At 38.9% G+C, this 22,028-nt stretch overlaps 1 protein-coding gene across 2 annotated transcripts; it reads left to right on the forward strand.

The window, feature by feature from the left end:
• The first annotated feature begins 3,494 nt into the window (after positions 1 to 3,494).
• Positions 3,495 to 19,423, forward strand: LOC127013822 (transmembrane protein 68-like). 2 transcript variants are annotated; one of them, XM_050892857.1, is made up of 6 exons: positions 3,495 to 3,822; positions 6,811 to 6,975; positions 12,875 to 13,068; positions 15,234 to 15,294; positions 17,128 to 17,267; positions 19,041 to 19,423. In XM_050892857.1, the coding sequence occupies exons 1-6, from the start codon at positions 3,495 to 3,497 to the stop codon at positions 19,143 to 19,145; spliced, it is 993 nt and encodes a 330-aa protein (XP_050748814.1). In that variant the 3' UTR covers positions 19,146 to 19,423. The 2 variants fall into 2 exon arrangements, with proteins under 2 accessions (XP_050748814.1, XP_050748815.1); XM_050892858.1 differs by lacking the exons at positions 15,234 to 15,294; positions 17,128 to 17,267.
• The last annotated feature ends 2,605 nt before the right edge of the window (positions 19,424 to 22,028 follow it).

The following is a 22,028-nucleotide window of genomic DNA, read 5'->3' on the forward strand; positions in this document are numbered from 1 at the left end:
AGTTAGAACTTAAAAATATTTAGTTTGAACTGCACAACAGGAAATGTGTTAGTGATGTCGTTTAAAATAAGACGTCCTTTAAGGGTATGCTTGTATTACAGAGGGATTCTGCCTGTAAGTTGGCTAAAGGTGAGACTTAGTAGTACTGCACCCCATTGTAGTTTTTAGGTTTGGATGGTGGCAGATGTCAGAAAACCTCTGACAAGGAGGGCAGGATAGTCTCTCTCTGCTTGAATGAGGTCCTAATCAGAGTGACATTGCTGGTGTTTCTGGAAGACAGTGAGCTTTATTTTGTAATTTTACCTGCTCTGGGCAGTCATAGAGTAGACAGCTGTAAAGCTGGAACAGACCAAAATGACATTATCTGTTAGTAGCGTATATGAACTATGTTAGACCTTTATTCAAAGTGGAGCATCCTGTGCTTTTTTTGATCATGGAGACAGAATCTGTCTTCCCTTCTTCACTGCCATTGCCTTTGGTAGGGTGTTCAGTGTGGCAGTAACACAAATCGCCCTTGGGATTGGATACGGAGTATTTTTGTGGACGTACCATGGGTGGTCAGAACAAATGCTGGACTTGCTTCGGGGGAGCAAAATTACAGGAGATGAAGGCCTGGAGGAGGCCTTTATCTGGTAGACGGTAAGTCAAACATGAGTGAGGATGGCTATCTACATTTTGGGCTACATTAGCAAGGCCGTAGCCATTAGATCGGGGAAGTATTTATTATGCTCTTTTCAGCACTTCTGAGACCACAAGTCCAGTTTAGAGCCCCACAGTACAAGAAAGATGCCAACGAACTGGAAGGGGTGCAGAGAAGGGCCACCGACATTGTTAGGTGGCTGGAGCAGGTGGTGTCTGTGGAGAGGCTGAGGGAGCTGCGTGTGTTTAGCCTGAAGAAGAGAGGGCTTAAAGAGGATCTTGCGCTGCTCTTAAGTGGTTATAGAGAGGGGGGAGTTAGACTCTTCTCAGCGAAGGGACAGGAGGCAACAGGCACTAATTGCAGTAAGGGGAATTCTAACTAGAATAAGGAAAAACATTTTCACCATGAGGGTGGTCAAGCACTGGATTAGGGGCCCAGAGAAGCAGTGGGATCTCCATCCATGGAGATATTACAATCTGGACTGGACATGGCCCTGAGCAACCTGATCTAACTCCTTAGTTAGCAAGGCGTTGGACAAGTGCTGTCCAATGAGTCTTTCCAATATAAATTATTCTATGATTCTCTTCAAGATGAGGAAACAATGTTGTTCAGAGTAGACTTGACTGTCCCTAAGAGAAGGCAGTACGTCACGTTACCTCTGTGGTTGGCAGCAAAGAAGATGTCAGATTTTAATTTCTGTTACAGATTAGTGCACAGATATGCAAATAAACTTACAAAACTGCGATGATTGCATTTGAGGTATTGCATCTAACATTACAGGCAAAAGGACAGGTAATATTTTGCAAGGCTGACGTGTGGACAGGACTTTAAATTTACTTGATGAGGATTTTGTGTTTGGAGAAAGCCATAAACAATTAAAAGTATAATAGGTGGGACAGTATAACTTTAAGTAATCTTTAAAGCTATATAATCATCTCTGAGTTTTGAAAAATGTTTCTGTGCCATAACCCATGCTCCATATTGTTCTCTAGCTAGTAAGTAGAAGCACTGGAGAAGTCCAGGCATAACAATCTGATAAATATTGTAGTGTTGAATGCTACTCCTAAATCCTGCTTGGTCTCACAAGTTGTGTTTCTTGTACTTGCTGTGGGTGTTTGCTGCCTGACAGGTTCTGGAGTTCGGCTCTGGCAACTGGAATAGGAAGGAGCTTTCTCTTGCTCTCCCACATGCTTGTGCTCTCCCGTCTTTCCCCCTTAATTCACACCCCCAAACACAAGTGCATGAAATCAGTGAAGTGCATGTCACTAATGCTACGTGCTTATACATCGCTGAAGATAAATCAGCTGCTCATCACATTATCCTCAAGAACATGCTGAGGAGCAAAATGTTGTAAGCCTGAATTAGTGGAACAGGCATGTCCTTGTCACAAGATCAGCCTTCTGTTTATTGATAGGAGTTATCATCTTGAGCAATGTGGTTAGAGGCCAATTTCAAAACAGAAGGAAAAGGGACATCCTTGCTCTATCAGAATGGGAGGAAAAATTGAGATCAGGAAATAGGTGAGATGAGTTCTGCTCCAGTACATGTTTCAACATCTCATAGCAACGTGGAATAAAACTGATCTGCTTCGTAGTTTTTGTTGTCACTGGGGTTCTGATAATATTAGCAAAATTATCTTCTGAATTTCAGTCACTTGTTGCTTGCAAAAACAGAGCAACACTAAAGGAGTGATAGACTACCTAGGCATAGGAACTCTGCAATCATACATGCTGGAAGTCACATTTTAATAAAAAACCAAAACACAACCACCCCAAGCTTAGATTCTTTCAGAAATTATTGTTAATCTGTTTCTGTCTACAAGCCTACATTATAGTTGCAACGTGTTTTTCTTCTTGGTCCTGACTAACATTTACTTCAAGTCTTGACCAAAACTTTATTCTAGACGAGGATAACTTTTTTCCCCAAAGGTATTATTGATGTTGTTCTAGAACTGTAGCTAAAATAGCCAAGCATACAGGTTGTCTCATGTTTGTAAGATGAAGTGAATAGCAAGTTTTCCCCTGAATCATACAAAGCTAAGAAAAAAGTGTTGCTCCAAAATTATAGAAAGCCTGAAATACCAGCCCAGAGACGTCTAGCCCTAAAACTTCTCAGGAGTTGGCATTGGAGAGGAGAGATTCTTACACAAAGACACAGTAAAGCCAGAGCAGTTAAAACTTTTAGAGGACTTTTTGTGATGTTTTTTCCTTGTCCTTTCTGCTGCCTCTCTGTAGTGTGCTCTGGAATTGGCATTTCACTATCTGTAAATTTCCAGGTACAGTTACAGGTGTCTATAGGAGTGAGACTTGCTTATTTGAGACCATCTTCTTCCTGAGTCATCGTACGCTTGTGGATGGTGGAAGTGTTCAGTAGTTTTTTTTGTAGCACTGGATTTGAGATTGTGCTGTTCCCTGTTGTAATAAGTGCTTGGGAGAAGGTTTTGAGTGTGTTGTGTAGAACAATAAATAAGACTAATCAATGCAGCTTTCTGAAAACCAAAAATACAGTATAAACTGGTATTGGTAACAGTATAAATGTTCTGGATCTGCGTAAGTTGAACAGTTTTTAATGAGATAAAATCTTAGCCTGAGATTAAGCAATTGCACTATCTTTCTCGATTGGAATTGTCAGCATTTCCAGTACACAAAAGAAAAGGACTGAAAAAATCAAGTAAAAGTTTTGCTGTATGAACCATTATGTTTCTAATAGGTGCTGCTGGGATGTGGGGTAAATGGTATATGAATAAAATGCATCAGAGAGGTTTTTTGTATGATTAAACACTATGGGCAGTCTATCTTTTTTGAGGATTTATTAGTCTGCCTTTTTTTTTTTTTTTTTTTTAATTAAACAGGAGATGATAGGTGGAAATGAATCCTGTACTGCAGGACCGATACCTATGTCCTATTTAACCTGCCTGACTTACATTCTGGGAGAATGGACTGGCGTGGAGCATATTGAAGATTATCTGAGTTATGCAGTCTACCTTTTATGGGTACTTTTTCCACTCGCAGTAGTTTTTCTACTTCCGGGAGTTATCATCATCCTCTTCTACACTTCTATTCTCCTTCTGCATATTTATAAAAGGAAGAATGAACTAAGGGAAGCTTATTCCAATGATTTTTGGGATGGTGCAAAACAAATGTTGGCTACCCTATGGGATGGACATGGAAGAATATGGCATGGTAAGCGACATCTGACTTTTCATTATAAACTGCTTTTCATTATAAACTGCTGAAGCTCTTATTCCTGGTTTACCTTTCAGGATTATCAATATATTTCCGATTGTTGCTGCTGTTGCATGAAATCTAAAATTCAGGCCAGTTTTTTTCTGTTTTATCAATGACTGCCAGTGGTGCTTGGGAGAAAAAAAGCCACTGAGACTTTTTTGGATGTAAAATTTTTTGTCTTATGCATTTATTCCTTTGCTGCTACAAAATGAGATCTTTCATCCAGTTAAATATATATGCTATTTCTTTTAATTGTTTAATTTTTTTTCTTTTTTACCTTTTATAACTACTCCTGGATTTTCTCATTCCAGGAGGACCTGAAATGTTCGCTATGTTAAAAATTAGATCAATTAACTGTATTATTTCAGAGTCAATATATGAATACTGGAAGTTAAATGCTTGTTCCCTGATAGCTAGTATGTCAGCACGGTAGCATAATTTAATTGCACTTAACCAGTCTTTTACGTATAATGCCAAATGATGGCTAAAAGGAGCACTTAGTGTCAGTTCCCTCACTAGTTGCTACTTCAAATTGACTTTAGAGCCCAAAACTGTTACAGAACCCTAATTTTTTTATTTTCTTTCCATCTATGTATTTTTGACAACTGCTTTCTCTACTAGAATGTCAAAACTGAGGGCTCTGTTCCTTGTCCTTCTACTATTATTTCTTTTATAAAGACAGACTTAATAAATGATTTGGCTTTTCTTTCTAAGGAAATCATAAGCCTCTTTCAGAACCATTCAGTCTAGATGCAGCTAAAGGAGAAAGAGATGTTTAAAAGCAATTTACATAAAGAACAAATCCTTCTTGAAAATCATCTCTATTTGTTCTCTAGTCAAAGGGAAGTGGGTTTTCAAGGCATTGATAACCAGATGGTGCAGTGGCTGTATCAGATAGGCTTTGTAAGACTAAGATGTAACTTTCAAATCTAGAAAAGTACACTAGATCAAAATCAACAGCTACATCAAAGAGCTTAAAATGCTCACTTCATAATAAAAAGCTATTTACTTTTTTCATAAGAAAATGATTTTTTTAAGGCCTTGGCTCTTTTCATCCTTAGTAACTTTTTATAAGGTCTAACTTCTTATTTGCGCAGGAAAGATTCTTATCCAGTCCCTCATCGACAGTTGTGACTTTTTTCTGCCCTGCCAGCTGCTTCCATGTTCTCTACACACTTCTCTTGCTAAAGAATGAAATGTTTTGTGATTATTTTTTTGCCCCACTTGATTAATCAGTATATCATAGGAAGAACTTTTCATCCTGAAAGCTCACAGCATCGGAAAAAAAAACCCCAAAAACAACCCCACAACCAAACAGCCCAAAACTGGTGTGTGATACCTGTAAATTTACATATATTATGAAAGTGCTAGATATAGGTATCATTCTGTTATGATTGGCTGGCATGGAGCACAGTTAGTGGTCAGTTGGGATGGTACAGATAATATGCTTGCAGTATGTTGCGGCTCCACAGGTACCTTCAGAATTAAAAAAAAAAAAAGTGGAATGGGAATTGCAGACCTGATTAACTTTGGAAGAAGTGACAGGGTGCGCTCGTTTTGGCTGGGGCAGAGTTAATTTTCTTTGTAGTAGCTAGTATGGGGCTATGTTTTGGATTTGTGCTGGAAACAGTGTTGATAATACAGGGATGTTTTAGTTACTGCTGAGCAGTGCTTACACAGAGTCAAGGCCTTTTCTGCTTCTCACCCCACCCCACCAGCGAGGAGGCTGGGGGTGCACAAGAAGCTGGGAGGGGACACAGCCGGGACAGCTGACCCCAACTGACCAAAGGGATATTCCGTACCATATGATGTCATGCTTAGCGTATAAAGCTGGGAGAAGAAGAAGGAAGGGGGGACATTCGGAGTGATGGGCTTTGTCTTCCCAAGTAACCGTTACATGTGATTGAGCCCTGCTTTCCTGGAGATGGCTGAACACCTGCCTGCCGATGGGAAGTGGTGAATGAATTCCTTGTTTTGCTTTGCTTGTGTGTGCAGCTTTTGCTTTTCCTATTAAACTGTCTTTATCTCAACCCACGAGTTGTCTCACTTTTACCTGTCTGATTCTCTCCTCCATCCCACTGCGGGGGGAGTGAGCGAGTGGCTGTGTGGTGCTTAGTTGCTGGCCTGGGTTAAACCACGACACAAGGTTTGGGGATTTTGTTGTTGTTGTTGTTTTTTGTTTGGTTTTTTTTTTTAAAAACACAAACAAGATACTGTAACAATACTGCTCAATATTAACTGAATATGTTCTATACTGATGCGTTTTGATATTTTGTGTTAACTGAATATATTCTGCACTGTTAACTTAATTAGAAAGGTAAGTTCGATAAGAAACTTATGTGTGTTCATGTATGTTTCAATTAAGCATATAAAGCCCCAAATAGCTTTTAGTACTTAGTGATGGAAAAATGGAGCAAGTATAACTCTTAGAGAAATAACAAAGATAAGCTTCATACCCGGGAGTAAAAGGAGACATGTAAATGGATGTTGTCACGTCAAATCTTCTTAAACAGTTACTGGTGGCAATGAACTTTACATAAATAAATAATAGCTTGAAATAGTTGTGTTTCACCACTCCAATCCTTATTTTGATTTCTCTTGAATGGTTGATTCAGAGGACTCTGCAGCCTTGAAGACAGTGAACTGAAAAAATAAGGAAAAATTATATAGTTCAAGACAGTGAGACTGGGTGTTTTGTTTTCAGGTTTTTTTGTTGTTCTTCTTTCTTTAGATGTGGCTTTTCTGCTTTAAATGAAACTTGTATTTCCTGTGAAAGCAACTTAGTAAATGCTGCAAGTCACCTCTTGACCTTTTAGTGGTCACTTTGCTTTTACCACTTCTCAATAGCTATGGGTTTCAGTTTGCCAACTTGCCGCAAGTTAGTTTCTTTGGGATAGAATTGTATCAAACTTTGACATCTGTTATGCCTTTAACTCCTAACAGGTTATGAGCTTCATGGTGCCGAAAATATTCCTGAAGGACCAGGGCTTATTGTGTTTTATCATGGAGCTACTCCTGCTGACTATGTCTATTTCATGGCTAGACTTCTTATACAAAGGAAAAGATACTGCCATGTTGTAGCTGATCATTTTGTCTTTAGATTACCAGGTAACACACTTCATTATAAACAATCCGTTTTTTTTTTTCTTTTTAAGGTGTAATTAATAAAAATTTTGCCACAGGAACACAGCTCTTAGAACAGACATTCAGCCAAATTTAGTGAAAGTCTTGAAGTACAGCTGTCTCTAACATGTTCTTTACAAACACAAATGAGTTTATGAGACTGGCACATGCAAGGATGGGTCATACTCCTGGCTGAGCAACACCTTCCAACGACTCAAGGATGTTTAGAAACAAAGAGAAGGAGATCATAGGAGAAACAGTTGTCTCTGTATTAATCAGTAGCAGATTTTGATAAAATGTTTCTTTTTTTATTAATATAGGCAGAATGAGTGGTGTAACCTGATTAAGAAATAAACTGTTTGGAAGCAATGCCCTTAAAGTTGACAATATTAGTCTGGGGAGATGATGTATTTTTGTATCCCACCCAGCTGAGTATGGAGGGCGATGGAACCTGTCTCCAAGAAGACTGTTCCAAGTAGAATCTTTTTTTGGAGGAAAGCTGTAGAAGTGTCCAACAAGTTTGTGTGAAACATGAGGTGAAGCATGAAGAAAATGAAAAATATGTTTAGGGCAAGATTTTGGCTGGACAGCCTAGTGAAAAACACTGCTCACTGGTGAAACTACTTACATGAGGGGTTTGGTTTTTGTGCATGTGAAATACGGTAGTACCCAGTTCTTTTCCGAAGTTCAGTTTGTGACTAAAACCCCCACAATTAATTTTGTGGATTTACAGGAGTGTTCTGTAGTGTACTGATGGTTTTAGTGGAAACAATTCATATCAGAAAACTGTCCTTTTGCCAGTATTTACTAGTTTCATTTCAGCCGTATTCCCTGAAAACTGAACTTTTTCATACTGATAACTGCATGGCTTTGCCTGTACAACTGCTTTTGCCAACAGACTAGTATTTCAGTTGATTATCAAATCTTCTGCATACAGCTGACTAATGTAACCTATTTTGTAATTTAGATTTGGCTACATATTGTATCTATTAATACTTATGCACAGTTGTTTATCAAATGGGAGAGTGTTGTTTTTCTCCATTTCTGCTTTAAAATAAGGTTCTACGTGTGAGCATACTTATGAGTCCCCCAAATATTGTTTAGTAGCATCGCAGAGACATCTGGCTGAATGGCTGGTCTTGAAGAATTGGGTTCAACAGTACGACGCCTAGCTAACAGCTAGGAGTCCCTAATTCCTCAGGGATTGATACTGGGACCAGTGCTGCTTGATGTTTTTATTGCACACCTGGATGAGGGGTTGGAGCATGCTCGCAGGAAGTTCACTGACGATACCAAACTGGGGGAGCAGTCGATACACAGCTGGTATTCAGAGTGCCTTCACAGAAACGAACTGGCAGAAACATCATGAAGTTCAGCAAAAGCAAACGTGAAGTTGTGCCTCTGGGATGGAGCAATCCCATGCGACAGTACCCTGGGTAGAAGGTGGCTTTGCAGGAAAGGACTTTGGCATTCTAGTGGACAACAAGTTGAACGTGAGTCAGCAGCGTGCCCTTGCAGCAAAGATGATGAACTGCACGCCTAGCTTTTTTTAGCGTTAGTGTAGCCAGCAGGTTGAGGGAAGAGTTTTTTTCCCTAGGCTTGGCACCTGTGCAAGCACATCTCACAATATGGTGTCCAGTTTTGGACTCCCCAGTACAAGACAGACATTGACACACTAGAGCATGTTCAATGGATGATGCGGAGCTGGCGCCCACAATGTATAAGGAGAGTCTGAGAGAACTGGATTTGTTTGGTCTGTACCAGATAAGGGTGGGGGAAGATACTATTGCTGTCTCCAGCGACCTAACGGGAGGGTGCAGAGAAGAGAGTCGCACTCTTCTCACAGGTGCACAGTGATAGAATGAGAAGCAACAGAGACAAGTTATAACACAGGAAATTTTGATTAGATGTGTGGAAAGGTATTTTACCATGAGGGTGATCAGACACCTGAACAGATTGCCTAGACAAGTTGGGGAATCTCCATCCCTGGAGACTTTCAAAACTGTGCTGGGTGAGGTCCTGAGCAGCCTGATATAGTTGGACCTGCTTTGAGTGGGAGATTGAACTAGACGACCTTCAGAGGTCCCCTCCAACCTACATAATTCTCTGGTTCTGTGAATGAATTAGGCCTATTCAGGGAAGACAAGCCCAAAGAGCCCACATAATGTTCTGGATTGTGTTTCAAAATCTGCACAATAATCTATGACTGGCAACACAGATAGATGCCACTTCTCTTTGTGAATCAAACCAGAAAGACTGCCATAATTTTATCCTAGTACTAAGACTGCCTGATCTTGATTAAGTCTTCAGATTAAATTGGATGCCTTTTCAGAAGATGTTTTAGTTAACCAAAAGTTATTATGCTCAATGCAGGAGAAGTGGGGGGTGGGTTTGGGGAGTCTGTAGGCTGCTAGACACACTTGGATTAGATGATTTAATGATCCTTCTGTTTTTATGATTATTGAATCCACTATGAATAGCTGTGAGGAATGGCTTATCCCATGAATCTCAATCTCAGGTCCATGCCAGTATGCAATTGGCAGTACGCAGTCTCATTGCATCCTCTGCATTGGGCACTGCTGTCCTGGATTAACTGCAATTAACTGGAGCGCGTTTGTAAAAGGTTGCTGTGCCTCCTAAGGGATGCATGAGCCAGCAAGGGGTCAAACATGCCTCTCCCTACTGCTTATTCTTGAAAGATACAGCTTGATAACTTACGGATGGGAATGTAACCTAATAGGAGACCTCCTATAGATATCTGGAGATTCCTATTGAACATTGCCTAATGCATCTTTCTTTCACGTCGATGCAAAAGGAAATTATTTCATTGTCTCAATTTATACTGTATCAATACTATGTATGCTTCTGTTGCTTGTGTTTTGGGGCAGAAGGATATGAAATATGGGCCTGTGGCTTCTTTTTTTCCTTTTTCTTTTAAATACCAGAGGTAAGTCACAGGAAAAAAAACTTTCCAGTGGTTTCTGGTTCTTTTAGATTCTTAGCTGTGTAATGCTCAGGAACACATTGATTTCTCTAAGGTTGAGTTAAGAGAAAATCTTTTCCCAAAGAGTGCAGTGAGGACTGAGATTTCACTTGTGTTCTTCTCCATCACCCTCTCCTATAGTATGGGCGATGTCTGCTTCCTAGAGTCATCTGGGACCCCTTTTTAAAAGGTTGCCTGCTGTTTTAGGGATCTAAGACAGTCCTTCTCCTGTAATGTCCCAGAGGAAAGGAGCTGTGGCTTCTTGGCTGTTACATACACAAGGTGTTGCAAAGTGACTTGTGGACTAGATGTTCTGCAGATACACATGCGTGGTTACCTACAATTGTGGAGGGTTGGATTCAGTGGTCTAAATGATTCCTCTCTGTCTGTGGTCCTAAAGGTCAACCATAGAAAAACAATGACATCCTTGCCATCTTGCTACCACATAGCAGACAGCCCCTATGTTACAGTCACTGGGGCTAAGTTAGAGAAATTTATATAGTGTGTTTATTGAGATAAGTGTTAAATGGGTACTCTGGGTACTGAGTACTCTCCACAGGGTTTTCAAACATCGGTGCAGACACAATGTTGTGGAACATAGGAGAAGATTGTGCTGGGGCAAAGGGCAGAGCCCATGTTGAACTGTGGAATTAAATTAATTTTGGACTTCTTGGTATTTGGAAAAATTAGCATACTCTGGAAGGCTGAAAAACTGTGTTTAGATAATTTTGAGAGTGTTTTGTTGTGTAAAGTGGAAAAATAGATTTTTGGTCACTTTCATGCAACAGCCAGGTACTACTCCAGTGTTTCTTCTGACTCCATGACGACCTTTGCCTTGGGCACAGAGTACCCTGGCTGTCCTTTCAGGGCCACTGCACTAGTTCCTGTCTCTCTGCTGCTCTAACGGAGCCAGGTTCTTCCTCTTTGCTACTGGAGCAGAGATATTGATGGTAATGTATGATCTGCTGGGTAGGCTATGAGGTACAGCTCAGAATATAAGGTTTATACTAAAAGTCAAGGGGGGAAATACAGCTGAGAAATTTTGTGAAGACTGGAAACCCCACCCCACCACTATTCTGTATTACAAATTTTTGCCTGTAGTCTGTCTATATTCTGTTCTTTTTTTCTGACCTATGAACTGGACAGACTCATGGTGTTGCTCTATCACACACACGCGCCCGCCCGCCCCCCCCCCTTCCCCAGCATGTCCAATGCAGAAAGGAAAACTAGCCTCACAGCTTCTGCTTCCTTGGAGTCTCTTTTCCTGCTCGGCTCAACACTTCTCATTACTATTTTGTCTCTCTCCTGAACTCACTGACAGAAAGGGCTTAGAGACAGGCAGCTTCCTACCACCAGGTACATTCCAGAGATCTTTAATTAGTTTGGGAATGTAAAATGTTGTAAAAACCAGCTATTTAAGATCCCACAAACAAAGCACCCGAGAGAAATTAAATTACTTTAGGAAAACTCTATTTCAGGTGTCCTCTGTGCAAATGCTACTAGATGAAGACTGCTAGTGTCATCAGCAGTGTGTGAGGCAGGCACAGCAGAATATGAGACAACTGTAATGGAGTTTGCGTTCTGTTGTCATGTTTACAGACAGATCGCGATTGTGTATAGATATAAATCAGGAGTAATTATACTCACACCAACTACAAAGACTAGTTAGAGATCAGAGTTTAGTTAAGAATAAACTGATGATATGCTGCCTCATGCTCTCCTTCCCAAGCCCTTAGTTTATGTGGGCTGTAAGAGAAGACAGATCTCTCTTCTTAACTGTATTTGGACTCTTCTTCAGTGTGTGTGTGTGTGTGTGTAACAAATGTGTGTTCATAGTAACAACTATTCATTTGTTAACCTGAGGGTAAAAAATGAAGATCTGTTATTGAGGGGCAAACTCGACTAGATCAGTTCTGTGTCCTTGTCTATGGCTGATAAGGTTGTTTGCCTCAGTGGGAAACTTCAAGAAAGAGAAGTAATCTTTCCCGTTCTGCTCAGTCACCTAAAGTTCTCATTTTGGTATGCAGTACTCATAAATACTGTATAAATTTAAAATTTATTGAACCAAGTGAACATGATGGATTTCCTGCAAACAGAGGTTTATGCTAGTTATGTTCTTTCACATTAGACTAGTTGTATAAATTGATCAGGTATGCACCCATTTGATGCTTGTAAGCAAATTTTTGATATTCTGCTGTTTCTTGAAGAGTAGGGTCAGTATGACATTTCAAATTCAAGATGATACGAGGAGTTTATGTAACTTTACAGTTAAAAACTTCAGTAAATGAAAAATCTTAACCTAAGATGAACATATCCAGTCCAGGCTTGCCAGATGCCTCTCTGTGTGAAAGGCTATCCGGGTACTCACAGACTGAACCAAGGAGTCAGTTACTGCAGTGATCTGTAACACAGAGAATGCTGCATTTTCTTTGTCATTCTTCTTGTGCACAGACTGCTCTTTGTTTGCCAAAGTTAACAAAACAAAAAAACACAACGATTTGCAGTATTTTCTCTTGTTGCACTTTATTAGGACTGTGCTACGTTTGAAAAGTAGAGCTTGGGCAAGGAGCCAGTGCCCTGGAGCCAACTTAACAACTCCTTTGAAGGGACACAGGAAAGATGTCACAGAGTGCTTGCCTGTTTTTTCCAGTTTAGTCCTGATTGTGAGAAAGCACCTGACTTTACTATGACAACAAGCCACTGAAAACCCTAAATCTTCCACTTTTTAGACCAAAATTTATAAGCAGGACTTAATGCTTCGGTCCCTCTAGAAACATCTTTGATTTGGGGTTACAGGTTATTAGACCAGTAAGTTTTAGCCATCGTGTTCTGTGTTGGGAATCTGTACTCAATGGTAGTACGAATTACCATTTTCTGAATAAATATTATCTTACCCTACAGGTTTTAAAATATTGCTTGACGTACATGGAGTTATGCATGGACCAAAAGAAGAATGTGTCAGTGCTCTGAAGAAGGGCCATCTGATAGCCATTGCCCCAGGTGGAGTTCGGGAAGCACTCTTCAGTGATGAAATGTATACTATTATCTGGGGTAATCGGCAGGGCTTTGCTCAGGTGGCCATTGATGCAAAAGTGGTAAGTATGACAGATGACAGAAGAGAAGCAAAGAATGCTAACTTATTAGTACTTTCTTCCAAGGAAAGCTGTTTTGATTATCATATATTTGGTGTTACATTGCTGAGTGTCATGAGTATGGTCTACTTGATCTCATAACTCCATTTCAAGACTCTTTTTGTTGCTCTTGATAAGAAGGCTTTGGAGTCAGCTAAGAATAGTGTGGTCAGGAAATCCAGAGTTTAAAAGAATGAGAGGTGAAATCCAGGACAGTTTCTACATTACAAGCTTGTGCTGTTTTACACATACCTGGTCAGGATTGTGATGGCTCAATCCATGACCAGAATGGTTGGGAAGCAACCATACATCAACATTTCTGTTTCCCCTATCGCTGAAGTATACTGTGACCCAGCACAGTATAGACTCACTGGCACTATGTACTGTATTGGCATTTTATGGTAGTAAGGGATGTCTAGGGCATACAGCAGCAGCAGGAGATGCTGTTCAGTAGTGTGAACTGTCTCTTCAATTCTAATATATAGCATTGTGCTTGGTCAGCACGCAGATAATTATTCTTATGGGACCAACTGTGAAAGGCAAACTGTGAAAGTGTATGATATATTTGAATTGTAACTATTTTAATAATCATTTCAGAGTCCCTCTCATTCTATATTTGTACTTGAAAGATGTGTGCATATGTCCATAGGTCTGCATATACCTAATTTGAAAGTCTCATACCAAGAGTTTTATATTTAGGTACTGTCAAAGAGAGACTAGTTAAATCTCTGGATTTTTTACAGAAATAGAATACTTTTAAGACCCAATTTTAAGTGTGTGTCATTTTTCTCAGAAGGAAAATAACACTGTTCAAACAGGATATTTTCAACAGATTCAGATTTTACTAATGTATTGTAATAGCATATGAAAGGCCATACTTGGGATTCAACTATGGTTGTGTTAGTTATATTTATTTTATTGAATGTGTATTCAGTTCCCTTTATGCACTCACAAAGGTCTTGCAGCTTCATCCCCCCGCTAAAAAAACCCTGAGAGGTGCAGTAGAATAGGAATAGTGTCGGAAGCAGGCTGAAAGTGGGGAAAATATCTTTATTTAGATGAAAGATGAACATTAAGTCACCTTTAATTGTGAGCATATCTCCTGGAAAGAAAAATGTGTCTAAACCATCAGAAAAATGTGTCTAAAACTGGGACCTTCAACTTCTTGAAGTTGTCTCATTTCAGCAGTTTGTTTGCCAGAATTTTTGTCATATAAACCAACTTGGTACATACAAAAATCTCTACCTCTATGTCAAAAGTAAGATGTTCCAAATAAAATGGTTCTAGAATAAATAAGTTTGTTACCATTCAGTTTAGGCAGCTGCACTTCTTTTTATTCTCTATAGTTGCATTGGATTATTTACAGACTTCCCCCCACCCGCCAAAACCCAACTTCATACCTGTCTGGAAAGTTTCATTTACTAGCTTATCTCCATGCTTGTTTAAAAAAGTTTGAAAGAATCTGAATGTTTGAAAATCCTATAAAGAGTTCTGTATTTCTGATGATGATATGTACAGTGAGTACATACTATAAAATGATATTTAAAAACTTCATGTAGTAGTCAACCCCCTCCCGGTTCTTGTAAATCTTGACAGCTGTTTGCAAGTTCAAAAACAGCAATAAAAACTTGAAATACTCTACACCATTCCAAATATTCATCAGCAGAAGTAAATCGTGGACATGTATTGAATATGACACATCATGTGTGAAGCAATACAATCAGCATCGCAGAGATGAATCAGACAAGTTTAGGGTCCCAATCCTGTGAATTCTTCCGTTTGAGCATAACTACAAATTAGGTAAGAGGTTTAACCACTTAAGTCACGACTGTGCAAACACTGCTAGACGAGGGAAGGCCTAAATGCCTCATAGGTTCTGCAATTCTGGACTGCTTTGAGAAAATGGACTTGCTTAAACAGTGACTCACTGAAATCTCGTGGTATTCTCCAGCTTGAAACCTCACGGCAGAAGGTTGCAGAAGAATTTAAGAATACTTGTTTTGCTCTCTCTATGTCCTTGTCTGAGAAACACTTCTGAAATTAATTTGCTTGTTGGGTTTAAGTGAGGTAGAAGTTTTTTAGATAGTGCTATCTTCATTAAATTCTTAATTATTTTTTTTCCCTCCTAGCCCATCATTCCTATGTTTACACAAAATGTTCGAGAAGGCGTTAGGACATTAGGAGGAATAAGTAAGATATTTTCTATTTTTTTGTAGTTTATTTTTCCATATGTGTTTAGCCTATCTCTGTAGAAATAATCCCATATAAATTTGAGATTTGACACAGCCTTGTTTCTGGAGGTTTGCTCTCCTGTAGAGTTCAGAGGTGTTATTAGGATTTAATACCAGCATTAGATGTGGTATTGGCTCATCTAAGTTATTCTCCACATAACAGTGTGCCTTCACAGAAGCAGTAGAAGAAAGGAAAAAGGAGCCAGAAAAAGGCAAATAGATTTAGAGCACTTTTTTTCTCTGCTTATATCTGCTAGGCCAACTCTAGGTTTTCTGCTGTCTGTTAAGAAGCAAAGCAAACAGGGGTTTGCAACTGACATGTAATTTCTTTTAAATGTCCTCCTAAAGCTCTGTGCTTACACCTCTGCCTGCACTTAAACTTTGAATGGTTTGAAATATATTTAATCTGTAGTTGGTTTACTATTCAGCACTAAACCTGTGGTTCCTCACAAAACCTTGCATTTGTCTGCTCTCTTCCCTCATCTCTATGGGACTTTGAGCCAGCACATGAATAGATGGGTATATGTCTGAAGGGTTCACCTCCAGGATGATTAGAAGCCCACATCTCTGCTGATCTGCTAGTGTTAAACCCCCTTTTTTTATATTCTCCAACTTTCTAGCTAGCAGAAAGGGCCTGAACAGTCTCGTCCATGCCACATGTTCTGCCTCAAGTATGGCATCGTCATCTTCATCAGAGGACTGCAGAGCAAAACAATTCTGTTTCTCTCCCCCTCTAATTAAAAGCTATATATTGCATGGAGAAAGCCAAGGCATCTGATGTAGTCGTGCAGAATAATTCACACATTCGTCAGGTTGTACGAAAATAAACAGCAATTAATTGTTGCTGTGTTCAGGAGAACCTTCCCAAACAAGCAGAAATTTAAGCCAAAATCATTCATGCTACCTGTATTTGGTAGCTGGAGGTGCTGGAGGAATTGAATTCTGTTGATTACTGGAGGCGTTACTCCAGTTTCAATAGTTTTGGAATATTCTTTGTTCTTATAGGTTGTGTACAGAAATTTCCACATCTTGGTCAGTAAGGATTTTCTTATGCCAACACCTCTAAAATTGAGAGAGAGAATATTAGCACCCATTCTGCAAGGAATCTGTTCTGGTTGCATTTGGGCTATATGCTTAGAAGGGGGCATGTGGGGAAGAAGATGTGTCCTCTTAGAGCTGATAGAAATACCTGTTTTTTCTCTTGTCCTGGTTTCGGCTGGGACAGAGTTAACTTTCTTTTTATATTGTTTCACTGCAACCAGTGTGTGATCTGAAAGAGCAATTCAGCGTTTCAGCATGACTGGCCTTTAGACAGATAAGACTATTTCTGATCCTCTAGACCTCCGCAGGACTGAACAGAACAGTCTTCCAATACTAGTTTCTTATGCTAACCTGTAGAATTAGCTGAACTGTAACCTGTATTGTGTAGCATTCCCTTCTCTGGAGAGGCAGCTACTGGATTTTTCTCCTCTTCTTCCTTCTCTTTGCAGCTACTCTTTGTAGGAGAGATTTCACACCAAGTTAGCGTGGAAACAAGTCTGACAGTAGCATTAACGCAGCTTTTAGGAAATGAAAGTCAAGGCTAGAATAGCATTTGAGATGACACGTTTGAGAATCTGAGTCAGGGGCTGGATTACTTGACAAGCCAGTTTCAGTTTTAAGACATACTGGGGAAAAAACTACAGAATAATCTCAGTGTCTCTTTCTCTCTCTCTTTTTTCCTGTCTCCTCCCCACCCCCCCCCTTCTCCTTCTCCTGCTTTCTCCCTTCATCCTAAATTTTTTCACATTAGAAATATTTAGGTCACTATATGAACGTATTAGATTGCCAATAGTTCCTGTGTACGGTGGGTTTCCAGTCAAGCTTCGTACATTTATTGGAGAACCCATTCCATACGAACCAAATATAACTGCTGAGGAGCTAACTGCAAAGGTAAGACAGATATGCATATATATATTTAAAATATTGACTGTTCTGATAGAAAACACTGGAATATTCTTGTCAAGATAGTGATTTCTGCCTTGGAGCTAGTTATAGAAGTCGGTGGAATCATGGTAGGCTTTGGACTTGCTTAACTCTGAATGCCCTTCTTAAACACTATCTTTTTATTACTACACCTTGCAGATGTTCTAGGCCTTTTAAAGTCAATACTGCACCCTGTATTTGCTTCGAGAAAACTTGCTTTAGAGACTGAAGAAGTTCAGTCAGATAAGACTGCTCTGAGTTGATAGAGAAAGTCATAAGCACTTCACCCAGAGAAAGTGTTCTGGTTCTTGGTCCTTTTAGAAAGACACTAATGAAGCCTTTCAAATATAGCAAATCTGTGGTCACAAACTGTTGAAATTCCATACAACAAAAAAAATTAAGGTAAATCATTTCACTGCTTTGTACAGTGTGTTTCCATTTCTATTTCCTCCAACTTCTCACCCAATAAATTAACTTTTGAATGTTCCCCTAATTCAGATTTAGGTGGTTTACAGAGAGGATTGTCAGGTCCTCATGTTCATTCAGTTTATTAATAGGTTTCACAGTGCAGAGACATAAAACAGTTAAGTGATGGAGCAGTCAGATGGAGGGAGCTGAAATAGCCATTTTTGAAAGCTCCACAGATGGTCACTTTTAGCATTCTGAAAACTTCACTTGAGAGAAAGAGATTTTTCTTCTTGACCATGCAGGTGTCAGTTCAGTTGTCTCTCCTCATCTGTTTACCCTCTGATTAGATCTCTGCAAAATGACATCTTAAAATGTGTATCTGCATTATCTTATGCCCTCGTTATGGAAAACTGATTGTTTCTTTGGGGGTTCAGTCTGACAGGACTTCAGAACTGTTGGCTTTCAGGAGAGAATGTGTGTTTAAATGACTTTCAAACGTGCTTTGGCATCTTACATTTGTGCCAACCCTCACTTGCTTCTGACTTAAGTGCAAATGCTGCTAGGTAAGGCCCCTAGAATGTGAATCCCCTAGAATCCTAGTTAGAGTGATTTTAAAGTTGTATCTCATGTTGCAGGCTATGGCACAGTATGCATTTTCCCATTATATATAAAATATAATAATAATATATAATAAGAATATATATACTATATATTATATAGAGAGTATATAATAAGCATGGCTGCTATTAACTTCTCAGCCTGCTACGTTTTTGAGTGAAAATGAATGCTGCTGTCCTGTGCAGTATTTTAGGTATGGTCTAAGCGTGCTTTACAGGACCAGCTCCTTTAGGGGACTTGGGTGCAGGGGTAATGACTTTGTGCAAGCCAAATGTGCTGAGACACAACTGTGTTTCCAGTGCTGCTTCTGAGCATGTGTAGAAGCAAAGTTCTTGCATACTGGAAGAGTGTTACTCATGCAAACCTGGGCATAGGCAGAAGTTTCTGAGTTGCAGTACAGCATGTAGGCGCTGACATGTTTTATAGATCTAGGTCTCTTCATTAATTTACTCCATTGTCATTTTACTATTGCGTATCACTAATAGAGCTTGTGAACACAGCTACCAGAGATAAAAGATACTAGTTTGTTGGTCTGTTTCTTGGCAGTGATCCCACAAACACATCCTCTGGGCTTAAATATGGAAAAATAGTATTTTGAACTTGCAGTAGTTCTGTGACATTTGAAAGGATGAAAAAGAGCCTAGAAATTGTGTTCATGTATGAACAATATAAAGATGACTCAATCTGACCAAAAACTTTTCTCTTTCCCTACAGACAAAAGCAGCACTCCAAGCTCTAATAGAAAAACATCAGAAAATACCAGGAAATATATTTAGGGCTTTAATGGAACGATTTCAAACACAAAAGAAAGAAGATTAAGGTCTTCTGAATAAACTACTATTTAGCTATAATATTTTAAAGTCATATTTGTAACTTATTCATTCTTCTAATAATAGGTTTTAAATACTGTCCTAATGATACTGCTGTATAATTTAAGATATAAGACACTTTCCCTTGCCCTTTCCCCTGTCCAGTATCAAGCTCAGGAACCCAAACTTCAAATCATTCGTAATGGGGCAAAGCTTAGTTTTTGATAAATGCATTCCTACCTTGAAAGTGTTTTTTTCAAAAATGACACTGCAAGTCTTTATGTACATGGTCTCTTGTCTTTTTTTTTTTTTTTTTGGTCCCCTCCCCACCCCTCCACCTATGGTTGCTCTTTAACCTGAATGTTAGGCCTGCTGTAGAGCTAGAGTCTTACTGTCTTGATCATCATCACTGTAACTGGGTTTTGCAGGCCAGATTAATGCCGTACAGCATTTATGAAAGCTTTCTTTAGGTTGTTACTCTCGTGCTGCTGGAAAACAGTCAACCTTCTGTGGCCTGTAGAACCTCTAGCTATGCCTGCAAAACCTATGGTGGAAAGTGCTTAGTTTTATTGGGTGAGCTCAGAAAGAGTTTGGAGTAGTGAAAATTGATTAGAGAACTGCAGTGAACCAAGGAATTTTGTTACGGAAACCACTCTGATGCTGTGAATGAGAACCCAACAGCACAGCTGCTATTCCAAGCCGAGCCATATTGGATATCTGCACTTAAGTAGAGAGTTGTCCCGTATACTTCTCAGTGAATCTCCAAATTCTTCTTTGAAAGAATGAGCCAAGCATTTAAACTTTAAGAAGTGGAAATGAGAGTACTGTTTAGTAACAGGAGCTCATAAAGCTTTATTTTGAAGGAAGGAAAAAATTAGTACAACACTCCTTTTAAAAGTAGTAGTTCTTTTAAAAAACAGTATAGACATTCCCAAATACCCTTTAAATCTAGTATATGTATAAACTGTTAAACATCCATATTCTTCCAACACAGTTATTTACTTATTAAATCAGGGTTGAGAGGAAAATCCTATATACTTCCCTTAAGTGAAAACAATTGAATGAAGAGGAAAGAGTTGCAGGATTGGGCTTTTGTGCACTTACAGTAAATTATATTATTATATTTTTTCTGAACTAAAGCCTGTGCTTTTATTGTCCAAATAGGAAATATCTGAAATATTTCTTCTGATTGCCAGCAAGTTTAATCTACAGTTCTTAAATTAACATCTGGGAACTCTTTAGTTTTGAGATGAGGACAAATTCCTTCAGGAAAGACAAAAGAGGTTTTTGCTATATTGCGTCGTCTCCTTTCAATATTGTTGGGGTTTGACCTTTTCTTAAAAAAACCCACAAACAAACCAACAAAAAAACCCCCAACTTTTGAAAGAGCAGTTGTATTCAATTTAGTATCCATTCCTCCCACCATTTAAGCACATGCTTTGCTTTATACTCTCTTAAATATGTAAATTAGCAAGATTACATAAGTGCATGTGGATGATGCCCTGTGTTAGAAAAATATCACTTTATGGGAAAGAGTCTACAAATTACGGTTTGCAAAAAGCTTACTTATTTTACGATGTTATTTTGTATCAAAAACATTTTATGTGGTTTTGAATTAAGTTTTTTAAAGTTTGGGGAAGAATCATGTTCTATAAAAGCAAATGCCCATTCTGAAGTTTTTTAAATGACTTGGGTTTTATTTGAAGGCAAGATTGTGTTCTTTTTAATTTATTGGAATGTTTAAAAATATTATGTTAACACAGTATGTCATTAAAAGTGATAATGGCAAATTCCTACATTGGAGTATAACTTAAGTATGGCTTTGTTTTTAGTGTTCATCTTGAGGAAAATGTACATCAGTCTATATTGTGAAATTCTCAAAGGCAGCTGAACATATTTCATGTTGAGGTTGCATATATGTAAAAGAAAACGCAGTCTAAAAGGTTCTGTTAGACTTGAACAGACATTAGTGATCTGAGATTTTGTAAAATGTATTTTACTAAATATGTGGGCTGTCTGATGCTGTTTTGTCCCTTTAAGTATTGAAAGATGAGTATAAAAAATGAAGAGCAGTATTGGTACTCTAAGTGTTCATATTTGTATAGGCCTTTCATATTTATTTCTATATATAAAAAATGTATAGAAGACACCTTTCGAATAAAATTGACAACTGGAACAGGCTTCTGAAGCTTTGTGTTATGTTTGAACTAAATGAAATTATACATGGCCTGCCCTGCTGAACCGTCAGTGGGTTTGAGCAGCACGTAATACCCTTGAGAAGCTCTTCTTGCCTAGTGTCTGAATAGGGGTGGAAGGATCAAAGCCCCAGAATGAATGAATTAAAGGAAAAAGAATTCAGACAACAGTGGAATAAAGGACAAAAGTCACATAAACAGTAAGGTCCGAGTTTTAATAGTTGTAATCAGTGCTGCAAGAGGCCTTAACAGGCACTGCAATACCACTTTAGTTAAATTTAAGATTCCACAACAGAAAATGTCATAAATGCTGACTAGTAAGGTTTATTTATACATATTTGGTGTGTGAATGATTACCTCCTTTATTTCACTGAAAAAGGGAGCAGACCTGGAGAGAGACTCTTGCAAGTAAGGTTACAGACCAGGCTTCCTTTTAGCTGATTTGGTTTACTGTGCGTCAGGCAGAAGTATTTAAAGGAAATTTTGGCAGCATTAGACTAGACCGCTGATTGCCTGGTTAGCCTTTGGATACGCTGAAGGCGTTCCAAGTTTCTCCATTTGAACAGCATAACCAGGATATGCATTTTTAGGTTGTTTGGAAGTAGAAATAGACTGACTGCTGTACTGACAGGTATTTGTCATTATCTCTCAGCAAGACCCAAATCTCCTACCGGCCAATTTACTGTCCTGTTGTGTAA

The sequence above is a fragment of the Gymnogyps californianus genome, chromosome 2, assembly GCF_018139145.2.
Source record: "Gymnogyps californianus isolate 813 chromosome 2, ASM1813914v2, whole genome shotgun sequence".
NCBI lineage: Eukaryota > Metazoa > Chordata > Aves > Accipitriformes > Cathartidae > Gymnogyps > Gymnogyps californianus.

Coding starts and splice junctions, on each gene's coding strand:
- LOC127013822 (XM_050892857.1), top strand. CDS start 3,495: ATGATAGGTGGAAATGAATCCTGTACTGCAGGACCGATACCTATGTCC. Junction 13,069..15,233: donor TGGCCATTGATGCAAAAGTG/GTAAGTATGACA, acceptor TTTCCCTCCTAG/CCCATCATTCCTATGTTTAC. Junction 15,295..17,127: donor TAGGACATTAGGAGGAATAA/GTAAGATATTTT, acceptor TTTTCACATTAG/AAATATTTAGGTCACTATAT.